This window comes from Myxine glutinosa, chromosome 14 (assembly GCF_964187855.1).
Source record: "Myxine glutinosa chromosome 14, kmMyxGlut1.1, whole genome shotgun sequence".
NCBI classification, from domain to species: Eukaryota; Metazoa; Chordata; class Myxini; order Myxiniformes; family Myxinidae; genus Myxine; species Myxine glutinosa.
Genome location: NC_136274.1, coordinates 7,319,229 through 7,340,683, shown reverse-complemented (window position 1 = coordinate 7,340,683; position 21,455 = coordinate 7,319,229). Strand labels below are relative to the sequence as shown.

Sequence of the window (21,455 nt, the reverse complement as noted above, 5' to 3'; positions counted from 1 at the left end):
ATGTGTCTATGCATGTTTTCATGTCCAATGGATTAGCTCTTACATGAGCCTCGATTCTGCATACAAAAAATAAAATAACCAAAATAAAAAAGTAAACCGTTGCATTCAGGTCTCATTCTGATTCTCCGTCAATCCAGGAAATATAGGCTTTTGAAACAAGCATCTTTTTGAATAAACAGACACAAATTTTTGTTCCAAGTAAATAGATTATTAGGTTTTCAATCAAGTACATCGATTATTAGCTTTCCAATCAAGTATATCGATTATTAGCTTTCCAATCAAGTATATCGATTATTAGCTTTCCAATCAAGTATATCGATTATCAGCTTTCCAATCAAGTATATCGATTATTTGGTTTTCAAACAAGTATATCGATTATTAGCTTTCCAATCAAGTATATCGATTATTTGGTTTTCAAACAAGTAAATCGATTATTCGCTTTCCAATCAAGTATATCGATTATTAGCTTTCCAATCAAGTATATCGATTATTATCTTTCCAATCAAGTATATCGATTATTAGCTTTTCAATCAAGTATATCGATTGTTGGCTTTCCAATCAAGTATATCCATTATTTGGTTTCCAATCAAGTATATCGATTATTAGCTTTCCAATCAAGTATATCGATTATTAGCTTTCCAATCAAGTATATCGATTATTAGCTTTCCAATCAAGTATATCGATTATTAGCTTTCTAATCAAGTATATCGATTATTTGGTTTTCAACCAAGTAAATCGATTATCTGCTTTCCAATCAAGTATATCGATTATTAGCTTTCCAATCAAGCATATAGAGTTTTAGCTTTCCAATCAAGTATATCGATTATTAGCTTTCAAATCAAGTATATCGATTATTAGCTTTCCAATCGAGTATATAGATTTTTGGTTTCCAATCAAGTATATCGATTATTAGCTTTCCAATCAAGTATATCCATTATTAGCTTTCCAATCAAGTATATCGATTATTAGCTTTCCAACCAAGTAAATCGATTATTCGCTTTCCAATCAAGTATATCGATTATTTGGTTTTCAACCAAGTAAATCGATTATTCGCTTTCCAATCAAGTATATCGATTATTTGGTTTTCAACCAAGTAAATCGATTATTCGCTTTCCAATCAAGTATATCGATTATTATCTTTCCAACCAAGTAAATCGATTATTTGGTTTTCAACGGTACCATATAATATATAAAAGAAGTTTGGTCTCAGTATGCATCCCGCCGTGGATGAGCCTTATATTCTAGTTTTTATGATTCTACGGCAGAAGGAATCTTTTAGAATGAAGTGTGACACACAGACATACAGACGCTTCTCCTCTTAGTAATATATTACAATCAAATGAACAGAGCACATCAAATTTGAATCTGGAAGATCGGCATCATGAACAGCGTGCTCAGATAGGATGACCAAAAAGTCCACCCGGACGAAATAATGTTAAATATAACGATGTTTTTGATTGATCGTTTACTGTGACTCCTTTTTACCTTCTCAATGCTGAGCTCCTTGGCCGCGCTGTCCACGACCTGCCCGATGATATCTGAGTACTTGTGTAGCTCCATGGAAAAAATGTCCTCCAACGTGAAAGTCTCAGGGTCTATATTGAACCTTCGCCCGCTCTTTTCCATCAGCTCTTGCCAATGACTGAAACAGGATCATGATTATTCCCGAAATAATTCACTCCACTTTGTTTTTCAAAATTACGACAAAATAACACATTGTACATCTCTGAGATAAATGGATTGAAGGGAGCATGTACACAGGGGTGGATACCAACCGTTCACGTAGAGATTCTTGTTTCAGGTCCCGCAGTAGTGGGATGGATTTACGGAAAGCCTTTAGCTTCCTCTCCAGGTGTGGGACAGTGGGAAGGGTGTGTGCCGACGCTGGTAACGCATGTACAGCACTGAGGTGCTTCTCTAGAGCAGCCTCAATAGTCTGTACCTTGAGGTCTCGCCATAGCATTTGAGACCACTCAGCCACTTCATTCTGTGCAATAACGGTACATGTGAGCTTGCAGAATGGCAGATAAATACATAGGTTAAACAAGAAAAAGAGCAATCAGAGATTGCAGACCCTCACCAGGATGTATTTTCAGTGGTTTTTAAGGCTTTTGTGTTAAAACAAATATGGCGGCCGAACTTCGTGACCGATGACGTCATCATTATTTATTTTTTCTCCACCAGTTTATGCCGACATGGCGCTCAAGAAATTTCATCTTGATTGGATGAAGTTTTGTACTTGTCGAATTATGACGTCATAATGGAGGCACCAATGACATCATCATTACATATTTTATTCCCCATGGAGAGTTCTTTACAATGAGCCATGTCTCAATTTTTTCTATTCAGCGCTTTCCGAGATATAGAGGTAAAGTTTTTCGATTTTTCCACGATGGCGGCCGAACCACGTGACCTATGACGTCATAATTATCATTACAAAATTCTACAGGTGGAGGTGCACCAATGGTGAATATTTCCTGTCAATCGGACCAACGGTTGAAGAGAAAATCATATTTATTCTGTGCGGACAAACAGACAAACAAACGGACTCAAATGCAATACCCTCTCCTCTGGCGAGGGTAATAAACAAGATAAAAACATGCAACGTTGTCCCGTTTGTTCACATCTGAGAAATTCACCCATGATCTCCAGGTTCAAATCCCATATACTGTCAATTATATGCTAATATCCTTGTCATTCATGTAAAATCCCACTAATGTGTTCTAATATCCTTGTCATTCATGTAAACTCCCACTGACGTGTTCTAATATCCTTGTCATTCATGTAAACTCCCACTGACATGTTCTAATATCCTTGTCATTCATGTAAAATCCCACTAATGTGTTCTAATATCCTTGTCATTCATGTAAACTCCCACTGACGTGTTCTAATATCCTTGTCATTCATGTAAACTCCCACTGACGTGTTCTAATATCCTTGTCATTCATGTAAAATCCCACTGACATGTTCTAATATTCTTGTCATTCATGTAAACTCCCACTGATGTGTTCTAATATCCTTGTCATTCATGTAAACTCCCACTGATGTGTTCTAATATCCTTGACATTCATGTAAACTCCCACTGATGTGTTCTAATATCCTTGTCATTCATCTAAACTCCCACTGACGTGTTCTAATATCCTTGTCATTCATGTAAACTCCCACTGACGTGTTCTAATATCCTTGTCATTCATGTAAACTCCCACTGACGTGTTCTAATATCCTTGTCATTCATGTAAAATCCCACTGACATGTTCTAATATTCTTGTCATTCATGTAAACTCCCACTGATGTGTTCTAATATCCTTGTCATTCATGTAAACTCCCACTGATGTGTTCTAATATCCTTGTCATTCATGTAAACTCCCACTGATGTGTTCTAATATCCTTGTCATTCATGTAAAATCCCACTGACATGTTCTAATATTCTTGTCATTCATGTAAACTCCCACTGATGTGTTCTAATATCCTTGTCATTCATGTAAACTCCCACTGATGTGTTCTAATATCCTTGTCATTCATGTAAACTCCCACTGATGTGTTCTAATATCCTTGTCATTCATGTAAAATCCCACTGACGTGTTCTAATATCCTTGTCATTCATGTAAAATCCCACTGACATGTTCTAATATCCTTGTCATTCATGTAAAATCCCACTAACGTGTTCAAATATCCTTGTCATTCATGTAAAATCCCACTGACGTGTTCTAATATCCTTGTCATTCATGTAAAATCCCACTGACGTGTTCTAATATCCTTGTCATTCATGTAAAATCCAACTGACGTGTTCTAATATCCTTGTCATTCATGTAAAATCCCACCGATGTGTTCTAATGTCCTTGTCATTCCTGTAAAATCCCACTGACGTGTTTTAATATCCTTGTCATTCATGTAAACTCCCAATGATGTGTTCTAATATCCTTGTCATTCATGTAAAATCCCACTGACATGTTCTAATATCCTTGTCATTCATGTAAAATCCCACTGACATGTTCTAATATCCTTGTCATTCATGTAAAATCCCACTGACATGTTCTAATATCCTTGTCATTCATGTAAAATCCCACTGATGTGTTCTAATGTCCTTGTCATTCATGTAAAATCCCACTGACATGTTCTAATATCCTTGTCATTCATGTAAAATCCCACTGACATGTTCTAATATCCTTGTCATTCATGTAAAATCCCACTGACATGTTCTAATATCCTTGTCATTCATGTAAAATCCCACTGACATGTTCTAATATCCTTGTCATTCATGTAAAATCCCACTGACATGTTCTAATATCCTTGTCATTCATGTAAAATCCCACTGATGTGTTCTAATGTCCTTGTCATTCATGTAAACTCCCAATGATGTGTTCTAATATCCTTGTCATTCATGTAAAATCCCACTGACATGTTCTAATATCCTTGTCATTCATGTAAAATCCCACTGACATGTTCTAATATCCTTGTCATTCATGTAAAATCCCACTGACATGTTCTAATATCCTTGTCATTCATGTAAAATCCCACTGATGTGTTCTAATGTCCTTGTCATTCATGTAAACTCCCACTGACATGTTCTAATATCCTTGTCATTCATGTAAAATCCCACTGACATGTTCTAATATCCTTGTCATTCATGTAAAATCCCACTGACATGTTCTAATATCCTTGTCATTCATGTAAAATCCCACTGACGTGTTCTAATGTCCTTGTCATTCATGTAAAATCCCACTGACATGTTCTAATATCCTTGTCATTCATGTAAAATCCCACTGACATGTTCTAATATCCTTGTCATTCATGTAAAATCCCACTGATGTGTTCTAATGTCCTTGTCATTCATGTAAAATCCCACTGACATGTTCTAATATCCTTGTCATTCATGTAAAATCCCACTGACATGTTCTAATATCCTTGTCATTCATGTAAAATCCCACTGATGTGTTCTAATATCGTAGTCATTCATGTAAAATCCCACTGACATGTTCTAATATCCTTGTCATTCATGTAAAATCCCACTGACATGTTCTAATATCCTTGTCATTCATGTAAAATCCCACTGATGTGTTCTAATATCGTTGTCATTCATGTAAAATCCCACTGATGTGTTCTAATATCGTTGTCATTCATGTAAAATCCCACTGACATGTTCTAATATCCTTGTCATTCATGTAAAATCCTACTGACATGTTCTAATATCCTTGTCATTCATGTAAAATCCCACTGATGTGTTGTAATATCGTTGTCATTCATGTAAAATCCCACTGATGTGTTCTAATATCCTTGTCATTCATGTAAAATCCCACTGATGTGTTCTAATATCCTTGTCATTCATGTAAAATCCCACTGATGTGTTCTAATATCCTTGTCATTCATGTAAAATCCCACTGACGTGTTCAAATATCCTTGTCATTCATCTAAAATGCCACTGATGTGTTCTAATGTACTTGTTATTCATGTAAAATCCCACTGATGTGTTCCAATGTCCTTGTCATTCATGTAAAATCCCACTGATGTGTTCTAATATCCTTGTCATTCATGTAAAATCCCACTGACGCGTTCTAATGTCCATGTCTGCCATGTGATTTATGTACCAACTCCTCCATGAGCCTTAAACCACTCTTAAACTATAACGGCGCTCAGTAGAGCACATACCTCCGCCAGGCTGAACAGATTACGTTTTGTATCCCACTGATCGGCTGGATTTGTATCCGGTCCTCAACCAAAATCTGATTGGCTGGTTCTTGTCTATTAATCAACTAGTCCACCAAGTTTCGTCTGAATCTGTGCACAATTTTTGAGATATTGTGCTATATATCGTTTTTTTCCCTCTATCTCTCAATGGTGAAGTATCTCTTTAAATATTCTAATATCCACATCTGGATCTTCACAAAAATCCAATCAATTCGTTCTTGTTGCACATCCAATCTGTCCACCAAGTTTTGTCCGAATCCGTTCATAACTTTTTGATTTATCCTGCTTCCTGACAGACAGATTGACAGACAGCTATCTGTTGAAAGCACAACCTTAGTCCACCTTCGGTGGTGGAGGTAAAGGTAGCTGCACAAGACAATGCTATATTTAAGGTTTGAATGTGTCATGCCATTTGTATTATCGAAAGTGCCGCCAAGGAAAAATGGCCACGTAAAACGTGATCACATAAAGGAGTCACCCCTAATAACATAAAAACATGATGGAAACCACTAGGAGGAACTAGTCTACCCACAACGTTTCGGACCTTTAGCACCAGCCATTTGATACTTTGGGAGCCTCATGACCTACCTTATGAGAGGAGTATATGTCATAAACATGTCGGAAGTCCTGCAGATCACTCCGCAGCTTCTGCAATTCCGGATGCAAGCTCGTGGGAAGGCCGAGCAGCCTCTCGGTGTTTGCAAACTCCTTAAACTTGTCTTCCTGCTTTTTCACTGCTTCTTCATACTCAACAAGCAACTCTAACCCTGAAAAGGAAATCATACTAAAATACGCCATTTGTGTCTGTCTGATGAATTTTTGACGCCAATACATTCCGTCCTTACTTATCCAAACTCAACCAAACTTGACAGGATGACCAAGGGTTACATAATGAAGGATGTAGCACATTAATTTGCCCCCCCCCCCCCAAGGGTGTTTTCTCTCCCGAGCTGGTTTTCCCGCCATTGCCATCAATGGGGTTGCGTGTGAGGTGTATAGCCATATTAAGTTAGCTTTATCGTGGCGTTTTTCCAAGGCCGCTTCGAATAACAAAACTAACGATAACAGCGTAATATCAATGTTATTACAAAACAACATTAATACCAATAATATCCCACCTCCCCAAGGGGTTTTCCAGGGAGTCAACGTAAAAAATAGATTATCGTGGCGTTTTCGTGGGAGCAACGGCCTCTACCAGAAGTAATGAACATAATGAACAGTAATGAATAATATGACCCTACTGCAAAGAGTAATGAATATTATGAACCACAAACACTGATGATTAGCTTTTTAAACAGTCGCTAATGCTCTTTATAGCACTAAATGAAGAAATTTTGAAGAAATCCCAACATGCGCAAGGTAAGAGTTTTACTTACAGTACTGAGCGAAGATCTACTGTACACTCGGTACCCCATACCTAGAGTGTTGAGTGTCATGAAATTCTGTCTAATGTCTGAACCCAGGTGTCATGCGTCTTTTGTCCACTACACGGCCGTAATAAGAACTCGGCCATTCAGCGCTATGATCATACCTGAGACATTTACTGTATGCTATGCAGGTGCATAAATAGATGGTACATACCGCCACGTTGTTACGGCTTGCTTGTGCTCATCTGTAAACTCATTACTGGTTCAGATGTATGCTGAATATTGATATGATGTTCGCTGGTTCTCTTTACAGGTATTGTTAGGGATCGATTGAGATTAAACTCATGATCTGAGTCAATGTTGTAACTCTGATTCTTACAACAATTAATCTCAATCGTCTCTTGTCTTGATCGACAACGATGACTCATAAGCTGATCCTCGTACCGATCTTCGGAGCGGATCCTCAAGCATCGGACTCGGCTGCCCTGCTCCAACATTGGCTTCGACTGCTGACGAGTTACCTCAGAGCCCAAGCTGATCTCCCAGATGAGACCAAGCTCGCAGTGCTTAACTCTCGCGTCTCCCATTCTGTTTATCAGTACATTTCTCAGTGCGTCACGTAAGATACTGCTGAAGCGGAACTACATCGAATCTACATCAAGACTCAAAGCATGGTCTACACCTGGTACCTGCTCTCCTCACGACGACAGGACCCTTCGGAATCCATCGACCACTTCATTCAGGATCTCCGCCGTTCAGCGAAGGACTGTACAGGTGAACCTAGATCCCATGAACAGGTCTGTGATGATTTAATGAGAGATTCATCTGTTTCAGGGATACACTCACCGATGATACGTCAAAGATTGCTAGAAACTTCCGATCTAAGTCTTCAGACTGCCCATAAGTTGGCGCTCATTTACTACAAGGCGCAGACACAATCGGAGGCATACGATCATCAGTACGTCACTGCGGGGCTAACCGGTGAGCGACCGGAGAGGGCTGCAGCAGCGGAGCGAGCAGATGCTGAACCTCCGCTGGAATCGGGGACAACGGACACTCTCGAGGCTTCGGGCCCGAGTGTGACAGTCGCTGCTGCCACGACCCCATCTGCTGGGAGTACCCCAAAGTGCTATTTTTGTGGAAATCGAAATCATTTGAGAACAGTTTGCCCCGCGCGTGAAGTGACGTGCCATTCGTGCTCATGGAAAGATTATTTTTCAAAGGTATGCCGATCGACATGGGGCCGGCGAACTTGCCCGACATTGTCTGTGCTTTTCGCACGGTCCGGGGCACAATCTGCATCTCACGCGACATTGACTAGGATCCATTCACAGCCTGCGAAGCGCCGTCGCACGCCCTTGACTGGGATCTCCCCATGCGGGCCTCGCGCAGCATGCACGCCCTTGACGGGAACTCTTTCATCACCCGAGGGGCGATCCGCACCATGCTCGACACTAGCTGGCATCGGACCCGCGCGCGTGGCTCAATCGCCACCTCTGGATGTTTCGACAACTACGCCATGCTCGACACTAGCCGGCGTCGGACCCGCGTGCGTGGCTCAATCGCCACCTCTGGATGTTTAGACAACTACAGGCCCCCCGGGTTAACCAACACTGTTATTACAGTCATGGTTCAGGGACAGATGGTCAACGCTTTGATCGACCCGGGCTCTACTGATAGCTATGTTGACTTGCGGCTCGTCCAGAAGCATGGCTGGCCGATTCTCGGGACAACGTGCAGGATTTTCATGGCTTCCCAAGCTCTTTGGCTGCATACCAAAGGCGAATGCTGGCTGAAACTAGTGATTAATGGCCGAATGTTTCCGGATGTGCATTTAATGGTTTTACCAACGTTACGTGCAGAAGTGCTACTAGGTCACGATTTTCTCCATCGACATGGACGGTTAGAAATGGAATTTGGAGGTGATAATACTCTCTCTCTGTGTGCTCTGGCCAGGATGGAAATTGAACCCCTGACGCTGTTTCCAAATTTCACTCATGACTGCACCCCGGTTGCCGTTAAATCGCGACAATACTCGCGGGCTGACACTCAATTTATAGTGGAGGAAACAAGCCAACTTCTAAAGGAGGGTATAATCAAACATAGTCGATCGCCTTGGAGGGCTCAAGTTCTGGTAGTCCAGACTGAAAATCATCGCAAACGCACAGTAATCGTCTACTCGCAGACGATTAATCGGTTTACGCAATTGGACGCCTACCAACTCCCGGGATTGGATTCCCTGGTTTGGCAGGTGGCACAGTACTCGATCTACAGCACATTAGATTTCCGAAGCGCGTGTCATCAGATCCCTATTGTGGAGGCCTATCGCATCTACACCGGATTTGAATCCGGACAGAGGTTGTACCAGTTCACTCGATTACCTTTTGGGGTCACAAACGGGGTGGCATGCTTTCAAAGGGCCATAGATGACATAATCGCTAAGGAACACTTAACCGATGTCTTTATTTACCTGGACAATCTAACAGTTTGTGGGTACGATCAGGCCCATCATGATGCTAATTTGCAGCGTTTCCTCCAGCTTGCGTGCACATATCGGCTAACTCTGAATGAGGCTAAATGTCGCTATTCTGCCCGAACGATAGATCTCCTGGGGTACTCCGTGACCCAAGGCACTATCACTCCAGACAAGGAGCGACTGCGACCTTTGCTCGACATGGCCCCACCACATGATCGCGCTTTGTTGAAGCGTGCCCTCGGGCTATTATGCATATTACTCGAAGTGGGTCCAAAATTTTTCTGAAAAGGTCCGCCCACTTGTAGATTGCAAAGTGTTCCCCATGGGTCATGCCGCCAAGGCCACTTTCTATGGCCTAAAGTCCGACATAGCTGGCGCCGCTGTGTCATCTATCGATGACAGTCAACCCTTTGTTTTGGAAAGCGATGCATCAGACCACGCGATAGCTGCCATGCTCTCTCAAGGTGGGTGACCTGTAGCCTTCTTTTCAAGGTCTCTGTCCTCCGTGGAGAAACGACATTCATCTGTTGAGAAGGAGGCGTACGCCATCGTTGAGTCTATTAGGCGTTGGAGACCCTATTTGCTTGGCAAATGTTTTGAGGTCATTACTGATCAGCAAAGCGTCACTTTCATGTACGACACGCGCCATGCTCAGTGCATTAAGAACGAAAAGATCACTCGCTGGCAGATAGAGCTTGCCAATTTTTGCTACACTATTAAGTATCGCCCAGGGCGGGATAATCTCGCCGCAGACGCATTATCACGCCCTTCGGTGTGTGCGAGTCTCACCTCCTTTGAGGATCTACGTGTTCTTCATGAAACGTTGTGCCATCCCGGAGTGACGCGTTTCGCTCATTATGTGCACAGTCACAATTTGCCCTACTCTGTTGAGGACATTCGGCAGCTGTGTCGCACTTGTTCCATTTGTGCTGAACTCAAACCTCATTTCTACAAACCACCGATGGGTACGCTGATTCAGGCTACTTGGCCGTGGGAGAGACTGGCAATGGACTTTAAAGGGCCTCTACAAGCTTTGTGTCTACCTGCTGGTCCTAGCCGACCGGCCTCGGATAGCTCTCGCTATCTCCTCACGATAGTTGACGAGTTCTCCAGATTCCCTTTTGCTTTCCCGTGCAATGATATGTCCGCTGCGACGGTTATCCGGTGTCTGCATATTTTGTTCTCCATGTTCGGGAATCCGGCTCACGTACACACCGATCGAGGTGCTGTGTTTCTGTCCCAGGATGTGAGGAAATTTTTGCTCCAGCGCAATATAGCTTCAAGCTATACTACCCCATACAGGCCACAGGCAAACGGTCAGGTGGAAAGATTTAATGGCATTATATGGAAGGCCATTGCTCTGGGCCTTAAGTCTCGCGGACTAGGACTGGACCGATGGACCTGGATGGTGCACAGGGCGTTAAACTCGATCAGGACTTTATTTTTCACAGCTACTAATCAAATTCCTCACGATCATCTGTTTCGTTACTCGCGCCGTTCTGGTGCTGTTCGACCTTTGCTGGGCTGGCTAGCTGAGCCCGGACCGGCTTTCCTCAAACACACTGTTCGTCAAAGTAAATATGACCCACTTGTCGACAAGGTTCACATTCTCCAAGGCAATCCCGAGCACGCTCGAGTGCTGCTGCCAAATGGACGCGAATCTAGTCTCAGTGCGTCATCTTGCTCTGTGCGGGGATACCGTTCAGCCGGAACTCAGCCAGGGGGACCCGTTGATGGGGCATTCACCGTCAACTCCGCTCCTGCACACGCCAGATCCGGTCGGCCCTGAGCCGCCACCGCCGTCTCCCGAGATAGGTGGTTATTCCGACGTGGGGGAATTTGGTCTCGCGGGTGAAGCTCCCGACGCTTACCGAACACGCGCCGGAAGAGAAATTCGCTGCCCCGATCGCCGGCTGGGACTGACAGGAATTGCTGCTCTATGTACCCTTTTGCTAACTGATGTTTTCTATACTGCTATCCCGCTTGCTTTTCACCCCATGGGGTAGTGTAGTTTTAACGCCAGGGAGAATGTCATGAAATTCTGTCTAACGTCTGAACCCAGGTGTCATGCGTCTTTTGTCCACCACGCGGCCGTTATAAGAACTCGGTCATTCAGCACTATGATCATACCTGAGACATTTACTGTATGCTACGCAGGTCGCAGGTGCATAAATAGATGGTACGTACCGCCACTTTGTTATGGCTTGCTTGTGCTCATCTGTAAACTCATTACTGGTTCAGATGTATGCTGAATATTGATATGATGTTCGCTGGTTCTCTTTAGAGGTATTGTTAGGGATCGATTGAGATTAAACTCATGATCTGAGTCAATGTTGTAACTCTGATTCTTACAACATTGGGTTAATAACATGACCCTTCCTGTAGCTAACGTGGCGTTTTTCGTAGTGCACTTTTGAAACTCGCTCCTTCTGTTTAACACGAAACTGAACGGGAGAAGCTCGGGTTGTGCTCCTTTACCAAGCAGCTGGCTTACGCTTGCCAAGCCAGCCGTTCCTTAACGGTTTTGAATGGAGTGTTTGCTCAAATGCTTAAACAACTTGGCGATCTCTCCACAAGAAACTTGGTAAATGAACACACACCCAATGTTCTTGAGACCCCACCATGGATCTACTGTAATCTATATACCTCAAAGAGGAATGACCCTTTCTGCCCCTCCCGGAGTGTGTGGGTGTACTAGTTCTTTAAATCCCAGCAAGCTGATGAACTTGCAAATGCTCATTCATTCGGTAGTCATTCTATATTCATTCGCCATTCGCTCTCATGGAAACCCAAATAAAACGATGAGTCAACCTTTATATTAGTGAAGCAAGACTGGAATCTCAAACTCCCTGACGTGTTAGTTTGTGCCCTCGCTTTTCCGAAGGTCCAATTGGACTTGTTCAATGCACTTTCAAGCTCCTTGTGCTATAGATAATGTAAAAAACGAAAATGTTGCAATCTGTCCTGATGGAATTCTATTCCATTCACCTGGAGGGAATGGTGTTTTTCATAGGAAGCGACTTAGGGCCTGTTCCAATTCTCCCTGGGCCTATTTGCATGGAACGACTATGTTAGCAGCACTACGTCAATTCATATTTACTCCTTAATTGTGTGTTTTGTGGTTGTTGTTGAAAAAAAGTATTTAGAATCCTCTATTTTTAGCAGTTGATTCTACATTGTGTTACAGAGTATCCCATCCCAATGACAGGTGGACAACAGCTATTTTTATATTGATCAGGTGATCTGCAATTGATCAGATGCTGCTCTGGCAAAATGGACAACTTTCGATCCCAGCAAATCTCAGCCTCACCCTGTTGTTCCCGAAGGACTTCCAAACAATCCCAACGATCTATTTCCATTGTCAGCTTCTGGATGAGGTTCAGGTTTTTGAACCTTTATATCTCAACATCAGCCATGAGCGATCCTGGACTAACGACACAGCAAAGTTGGCTTCCAAAGCCAGCTGCAGACTGGGCATCTTCCGTCATTCCATGTCATTTCTTGAAATATCAGAGCAAACTCGCAGCGTACAAGGCCTACACCAGTAGCTCAATGGAGAACTGCACTCCCCTAAGGGCTGGCGTCCCAGCATAACATCTGTCTCTCTCAGATTCTGTGAAATCTAAAGCTCTCACCATTGAAATCTCCATCAATGTGCCCAAAGCACGAGATATGTCAAACTCACATCACAGGTAAATCGCTGGAATGTTTTTTTAACCACTTCTCTCACCTTGCTCCCTCTGTTCTCTTACCCTCTGACCCTCCCCAATAACTCCAAAATCCACACATTCTTCCAGTAATTCCTGGTTAAATTTCCAAAATCCAAGCTGAACGCACACCTGAACTCTCTTGAGTAAGCTACCTTTGAGCCATCCTTCCGAGCATAATCATATCCCAGATCCATCAAAAAAGAATTCAATACCCATATCTTGTTAAAATGCCTGTTTTTAATTAGATATACCCAATTGACTTTCTAATTAAAGTGTGGATTTCTTTCACCGGATTTATCATCCAGAAGAAAAATGTCACACAAGGATGTATATAATTCAACGTCCTCACCTTCATCGAGGTCCTCACCCACACAAGCGGGACCTTGAGCGGAACATTGCTCTGCTAGATCCTCCAAGGCAGCTCTACATTCTTCAGTCTCTTTCAACATTTGCTTCAGGAAAACCATGAGGAAAGGAAAGGACATGAGTGTCTCATGCAGATCAACATTTCAAAACTTGCATGTGAGAATCAAAAATACCTTTTGAAAAATCAATCCACAAATCTGGAAGAGTAACTAATAAGGCCTATTATTACATATTTATTCGTTCGCTCGCTAGTCCTTTGTTCTCCGAGATGATTGATTAGCCAACACAATTATATGTGGGTATTTGATCTGAATCGACTTCAGTCCAAACACCTGTCATAATATGGGAATTTAGAAATGACGTAATCGCCGCCAGAATGCTCGGCGGCACATATATGCATAACCCCATAGCAGCGATGTTGATTGGGGCAGGTTTTTTTTTTTTTTTGTATACAAGATCGAGGCTCGTGCAAGAGCCCCCCCTCCCCCCTTCCCACGCCTCCTCCCCCCAAGCTCTCTCCCTCCCACACTTCTCCCTGCTCTCAAATGTTGTGTTTGTGTGCTTCCCCTTCTCTCCCCATCTTGTCTTCCGCTCCCTCTTTTTATATATTTTGTTTGTCTATTTGATTTGTTTGTGAAATAAATGTTAGCTCTTTCACGAGCCTCGATTCTGTAAAAAAAAAAAGAAAAAAAAAAGAGCTAACATTAATCACACAAAAAGTCAAACCGACACATAACACACAAAATAAGGGGAGTGGTAGAGGTATGTGATGTAAGGGAGGGGAAGTGGGGAGGAGGCAGCTTTGAGGAGGAGGTGGGAGGGGGGAGAATTGGAGAAAAATAGTAGGGTGGAGATTTTAAGGGGAGGTGTGAGGGGGGAGTTTTGAAGGGGAGGGGTGAGGAGCGAATTTGAATTATTGGCATCAAATTTTAAATTTTGGTTGTGAGAATATGGAGAACCAAATTAATAAATTCAACATTTTTTTCCCTGTCGTTTTCTATAAATTTAGTTTGAGTAGCATGGACGTGGATGAGCTTAGCATCCTGAGATTCTTGTTGCCTTTGGGCACAGGTTTGCAGTCATTGTTGTGGATATTCTGTTAACAGCCAGCCGTATGGCTTTCATCAAGGGGATCAGGGGTGCTGGCTGGTTGTCCGGAGTTACAGGTGGTTCTCTGAGGAGTTGTGCTCACAAGGAATATGCCCAAAGGGATGTACGCTTTCACGATAGCTTTCTCCTTGCTGGTTCACTGAATATCTCGCCTACTGCTGAGGAACGCATACAAGGGGGGCATGCACAACCTGGCACGGGTAATGCTATGTGAATTTAACAAACCTTTAACAGAAAAACTCTTCCCAAGTCAGAGCATTTTTTTTATGTGAGCACTCCAGCGTGGGTTGCACTGTGGAAGTTCAAGCTCCTTTGAGAAATAAAATCCTCGTCAAAAAATAACTTTTGTAAGGACGCTCTCGTTGGTTATCTCCATATGCGGGTGTTAGGAGGTGCGAGTAAGTTCTCCCTGAACTCAAAATCTCCACCTCCTTTTTCGGTGAAGGGTCATTATTCATGAACCACTATGTGAAATTTCATTCTCATAGATTTGTTCCAACGGTCCGTTTTAGAATCCTCACTGAACATCTAACAGCCTCCACCTGTAGCTTGTTTGTCATGATATTCCCCAGAATGCTTTTAAGTGCTCAGTTGGGGTTTTCTTGATCATCCGGAGTCCCTGTTGCTCCGACTATCACTGGTACAATTTCAGGTTTCTTCAATTTCAAAATACTCTTGACGTCATTTTTCAGATCCTGCTGTTTCAGATTTCAGCTCTCCTGTATGGACCCTTGTATGTAATTTCAAATTGCTTTTTTGAGAGAAACATTTGTCACATATCGAGCATTTGTGTGGTCGCTCTCCTGTATGGATCCTCATATGTAATTTCAATTTGCTGTTGTTAGAGAAACCTTTATCACATATCGAGCATTTGTAAGGTCCAGAGCTTTGTTTTAGATTTGATTAGATTCGATTAGATTTTAGATTAGGTCTGGAGCTAGATTTGTGGGAATAGAGCCTGTGATTGATGTTGTGAAGAGGAACAGGTTGAGATGGTTTGGTCATGTGTTGTGGAAGGATGAAAGTGACTGGTTGAGTAGAGTGATGGAAATGAATGTAGAAGGGAGTAGAGGACGGGGAAGACCGAGAAAGACTTGGCTAAAGATGGTGGAAGAAGAAATGCGGGCAAGGGGGTTAACAAGGAGAGATGCAGAAAATAGGGCAAAATGGAGAAGATCGTCATGGGGACCGCAAGGCCAACCCCCGCTCTAGCAGGGAAAATGGCCTTAAAATGCATGTTGTTGTTGTTTTGAGCATTTGTAAGGTCGCTCTCTTGTGTGGATCCTCACATGTAATTTCAATTTACTGTCGCTAGGGAAACCTTTATCACATATCGAGCATTTGCAAGGATACTCTCCTGTATGGGTCCTCATATGCCTATTCAAATCACCTTTTCCAAAGAAACCTTTATCACATATCGAGCATTTGGGAGGACACTCTCCTGTATGGATCATCATATGCGTTTTCAACTGACCTTTTTCAGGGAAATCTTTGTCACATATCTTGCATTCGTGAGGATGCTCTCCCGTATGGATCTTCATATGCGTTTTATGTATATGTATGTGTTACGTATATGTTTTATGTATATGTTTACGTTAATGTATATGTATGTGTGAGATAAGGATTGTTACCTAAAATGATTCACAACGGTACTTGGAAAAGTACCTGAGAGAAAGGGATTTGCCTCTACACAACGAAATACTTGGAGAATTTACCCAGTTCATCCAAATTACCGGGTTCTTGCAGCTTTCAGTACTGAAAACATTGGGGCAATACCCCTGGTGCTCACCTGGTAGAATAAACAGTATACTGCACCGACTAAAGGTACTTTAAACCAATTTCAGTGGTTGCGAGAAGACAGAATAGCATGTAGAATCATACTAACATGAAATCATAAGACTAAACAAACAAACAAAAAAATACCTATTTTTGGGGGCAACCCCCCTTAAACCAACCCCATATACCTCTAAGACCCCAATTTTTCTAAAGCATTGAACAAACTTTGGTACATCATGGGTGATGAAGGTTGTGGTGAAGTTTCATCGAAATAGTGTGAGTAGTTTCAGAGGAAAAAGCAAATTCCTATTTTGGGGGGCTGGGAGGGGGGGCGGGGGTCAAACCTGGATCCACTTTGACCCCGGTAAACCCCCTTAGACTTTTTTTTTGTATACAAGATCGAGGTTCGTGAAAGAGCTAACATTAATGACAAAAAATAAAATAAACGGACACATAAAGCATATAATAAAGTGAGCGGGAGACAAGATGGGGAGCGAGAGGGAAGCACACAAGTACAACAGTGGGGAACAGGGACATCGGGAGATCTGTGGGAGGGAGAGGGCTTGGGGGGAGGAGGCATAGGAAGGGAGGGGGGGGGGAGAGGTATAAAATACATGGACACTGCAAGGACTTCCAGGAAAGAAGTTGGTATTTCAAAAAAGTAGATCTGGGGTGAATTAATGGGGGTAGAAAAGATCAAGGTTTTGGATGGGGGAAGATAAGAGATGGTGGTGAACAGCTGTTTTAAAGACCTGGAGGGAAGAATGGGATTGAAGAGAGTGAGGGAGTTTGTTCCAGAGGCGGGAGTAAAGAGGAATGAAAGAGTGAAGGTGAGCAGAGTCTTGATTTTGGCAATTTCACCAGAGAAGGGTTACTGGCAGATCTTGTGCGACCTGTTGGAATATTTGGGGGACAGAGCACAGACAGAGCAGGAGAGCTATGTCGGAGAGGAGTCGGTAGAAGACAGAAAGACCACCTGCGGTGAGTGAGTGAAAGGCCCTCAGAATCAGCTTCATCGCAGGAGATTCCAATGATTTTGAAAGCTTTGGTTTCAACAGCATGAAGCCGAGCTAGGTGTGAGGCAGGAGCACCGGCCCAGAGGGGAGAAAAGTGTTCCATTGAGCTGCGGATGAAAGGCTTGTATGTGGTGAGAAGCTCAGGTGTGCCAAGGAAGGACTTCACACGATGGAGAATGCCGAGTCGGCGACTGGCTTTGGAGTCCAGCTTGGAAATGTGGTTTTCCCAGGAAAGATCATGGCAGATAAACTTGCAAACCATCAAGAAGACTACACAAAACAAAGCTCTCTGGTGCTGACCCACACATGGCCCTCCTCATTTTGAGGTCCACGCCCATCGACAGCCACCTCGCACCACCTGCTGAGCTACTGAATCAGAGGAAAACGAAAGCCAACCTGCCGACGAAGGTGCCAAACATAGCACCGAATCGGGACGTAACCCTAGAGGCACTTGAACGTCGGCAAGCATCCCAAAAAGAATACTTTGACTGCCGGGCTGGCCCCGATTTTGGGCCACTTCAACCGGGCCAACGAGTTCGGGTTCTCGAGGAGGCTGGGCAGTCCCTCACTTTGGAACCAGCAATTGTGTCCACCATCCGCTCGGAGCCAAGGTCGTACGAAGTCGTCACGGAAACAGGAAACATCCTGAGGCGGAATCGCCGCCACATCCGACACGCTCAACAGACCCAGCCAAGGCGGCCGGAGCCAGAGATATTCTAGAATTCCCTCAGGGATACCGAAGTTGACCGTGCCATTGCCAAGGGACAACTGGGTGCTGACGAGGAGCCACCATCATCTCCACATACCCAAGCGCCTACCACACCACCAGCATCCCAAACTCGATCTGGTCGCACGGTCAGACGGCCTGTCAGGCTGGACATTTGATTCCTAGTGGTCTAGCTCAGATAAATATGTGGGTGGATAGTCATCCTGAACTGCATTGCAATTCACCCGGTAATACTGTGATTTTCTTTTTGCTTTGTTTCTCTCTCTCCTTATGTTTCCAGCCCATTTGATGCTCTGTATGAACTTGTCTATTTTTTTATTTTTTTTGGAGAAAGGGGGATGTCATTTGAATATGTGAGCGGAGGGCGTGGCCTATGCGAGGAAGCGCGGGGGCTGGGAGGCCGGATGAGGGATACGAGGCCGAGTGACGTGGCTTGCTGTGCTGTTCATTAAACTGGTCATCTCCTAAGTTGAGACTTGGGTTCATCTTATTACAAGTGAGACCCAAAAGCTTGAGTGACAGAACTTCTTGGAGAGTATTGTTGAGAAAGTAGATGGGAGGGTTGGCCAGTTGGTCTTTTCAGAGACATAGTAAGAGTGTGAGATTTGTCAGGATTGAAAGACATGTTCCACTTGTTTGACCAGTTTGTGATTTTGTCCAGGTCTGCAGAGAGTGAGGAGGCAGCAGACTGCCGATCTGAGGGAAGAGGAATGGAGCGGCAGATGGTGGAGTCATCAGCAACGCCATTATATATTAATGTGATTACTGTTGGTGACGTAGGCATATGCATCATCACTAATGCGCATGCGCGGCCCGGCGGTTCCGGTGTCTTGTTCTTCCTGGTGTACTTCCTATTGAGAGGAGTGGTCCAATTGTATGATTGTATGACAATGCATTGCGGCCCCTCGGGGTCAGGATGCATGCGTTTGAATGACCATGTGCTTCAGCCTTGGGGTTGAGGTGCATGTGTAATGTTATTGGGACAGCCTTGATAGACGGTGTGCCTTGGCCGTGGGGTCAAGGTGCACGTCCAAGGCTGTTCAAATGTTTGATGATTTTTTTAACCTTTTTTCATCGTAAAAAAGGCAGGCCTTCGAGCGGGCCCTAAAAGCTCTCAGGCCTCGTCACCCGACAAGGTGTGGTGATTAAATGCTGATGTTATAACAAAGCCTGAACGTGTTCTGGTTGGGCATTCGCTCTGAAGGAAGGAGAGGCGTTTACCATTTACTGGCGTGGTGGCAGCGTCTTTGAACCCATTCGTCCGCTGGCGCAACAACCGACGACGAACGAACTCGTAAATTCCTGCCTCATTCCACACGAGCGTTTTCACACATACGTGACCAACCAGGCAGAGCAATACTAATCTGGATAGCACGGGCCTTGTCATTTCGTCAGCACACCGTGTAAAACATGGCAAACATACATCGGACACCAAGACAATTTCCTGACCGAAGAGGTCGGGCGTATATGCCCGACCGGCTCCCCGAAACAGCCGAAGAACTCCGCACTCCCAAAATGGCGGCGGCACATCGGGCTCCCAAACAATGGAGTCTGACGAAGCAGGAAACAATTTCGTCTTTCGAGAACTGGCGACAAAATGTCCAGTATAACCTTTCAATCGATCCAAACTTTTCATATTTTCTTAGCGACGGCGTCACATGGGGAGAGCAAACCAACCGTTCGCCCCTACGAGGTCTTGCAGATGCCGGAGAGGACGTTCCTGCTGCCGTGCGACACAATCAAATGCACAACAGAAGGTGCTGCACCTGCACTTCATGCTGAATCAAATCGCTAATTATTGTCCCATCATCTCCAGAGGCTCTATTGTGAAGGCCTCTACATCTTTGGCCTCCATTTGACAAACCATTCGGCTCCATTACGGATTTCACCCATCTGGGGCCCTTTTCATAGACTCGATTTTAATCAACTATTCACCTGATGACCACCTGAAAGATCGTTCTATTGTTCCGGGAAAATTGTGTCCACCATGTCTGGCAACTGCTCAGCCCCTACAACATTTCTTAAGTAAATGCGAGTTTCTTCCCGAGCCTGACCATCGCTGTATGGCTGGCACTCGTCACGTGGGGATTAATACTACAATGGTGAGGAAGAAGAGGTATACAACAGACTGTGGGTTACCGACTGTTCCGACGGGGAAGAAGAAGAACACAACTTTGATGTGAAACCTGAGCATCATGCCTACAAGGTGAGTGCTTGTGACATGGGGATTAACAACTATGCATTAACGCTCAATGACTGTTATGAAGAAGAAGAGGAGGAAGACAACCTTGGTGTCGATGTCTGATCCTCATGCTTATGAGGACCTTGATGTGAAGCCTTTGTGGATCTACGACAGTGAAGAAGAGGAAGAATACAACAAACTGTGGATTACCGACTGTTCCGACGGGGAAGAAGAAGAACACAACTTTGACGTGAAACCTGAGCATCATGCCTACGAGGTCAGTGATTGTGGCATGGGGAGTAACGACTACCCATTAACCATTAACGATTGCAATGTATAAGAAGAAGAGGAAGCCAACCCTGATGGTGTCCCTCATGCCTATGAGGTTAGTGATCGGCAAGCGTGGTTTAACCGCTTTTCTGAAGAAGAAGACAACTTTGTGAGACCTGAGCCTGCCAGCTCCAAGCTGGCTCAGAGATGTGTGGATGGGAATGTGCTCTAGGGAACCCTATTGGTGATGGCAAATGATATCAGCCTGCATCAAGCTTCACAACTCATGACAACCTCTGACATTGAACAGATTTACTGTGGAGAGCAACCTACGCCATTTTGGCCTGAGCCTTCCTTTGTTCACTCTGTGGCTGATCAGGGCGGAAGTTCTAGCACCACGGACCTCCCCATCAAGCTCGGTGCATACTTTCCTTACCTGGCTAGTGAGCAGACAACTGTGAGCTCCCCGGACACGGGAGCAGTTCCCTTTGATGCCGACATCCTTAAATACTACCACCGGCTGGTCCTTGTTCTTCGGGGGATTGTCACTTCCTTCACTACCGCCTGCATTGTCAACGACGGGCATAGGGTGACACTGCTCAATGCTCTGACTCGTTTGTGTGTGGATTTGCCTCCCATTGGTGGCCTCATTTGCCACGCTGTGGATCGTGTCGTGTCCTCTGCACGACACCGACCTATTGTGGCATCACTGGACCTCCCGTGGTGTTCCGTCCACGGAATCCTGGGTGGACAGCTGCATTCATCCGCCT

At 44.0% G+C, this 21,455-nt stretch overlaps 1 protein-coding gene across 1 annotated transcript in view; it reads right to left on the bottom strand.

The window, feature by feature from the left end:
• Window positions 1–21,455, bottom strand: part of DNAH10 (dynein axonemal heavy chain 10) — a 313,006-nt gene that overhangs the window by 145,294 nt on the left and 146,257 nt on the right. The window contains exons 23-31 of the mRNA XM_078767939.1: window positions 21,122–21,249; window positions 16,189–16,249; window positions 16,004–16,104; window positions 13,588–13,690; window positions 13,281–13,402; window positions 7,432–7,693; window positions 6,274–6,452; window positions 1,776–2,011; window positions 1,486–1,642 (exon numbers count right to left, since the gene is read on the bottom strand). Of these exons, the coding sequence (XP_078624065.1) occupies window positions 1,486–1,642; window positions 1,776–2,011; window positions 6,274–6,452; window positions 7,432–7,693; window positions 13,281–13,402; window positions 13,588–13,690; window positions 16,004–16,104; window positions 16,189–16,249; window positions 21,122–21,249 (1,349 nt within the window). The remainder of the gene's footprint in view (window positions 1–1,485; window positions 1,643–1,775; window positions 2,012–6,273; window positions 6,453–7,431; window positions 7,694–13,280; window positions 13,403–13,587; window positions 13,691–16,003; window positions 16,105–16,188; window positions 16,250–21,121; window positions 21,250–21,455) is intronic.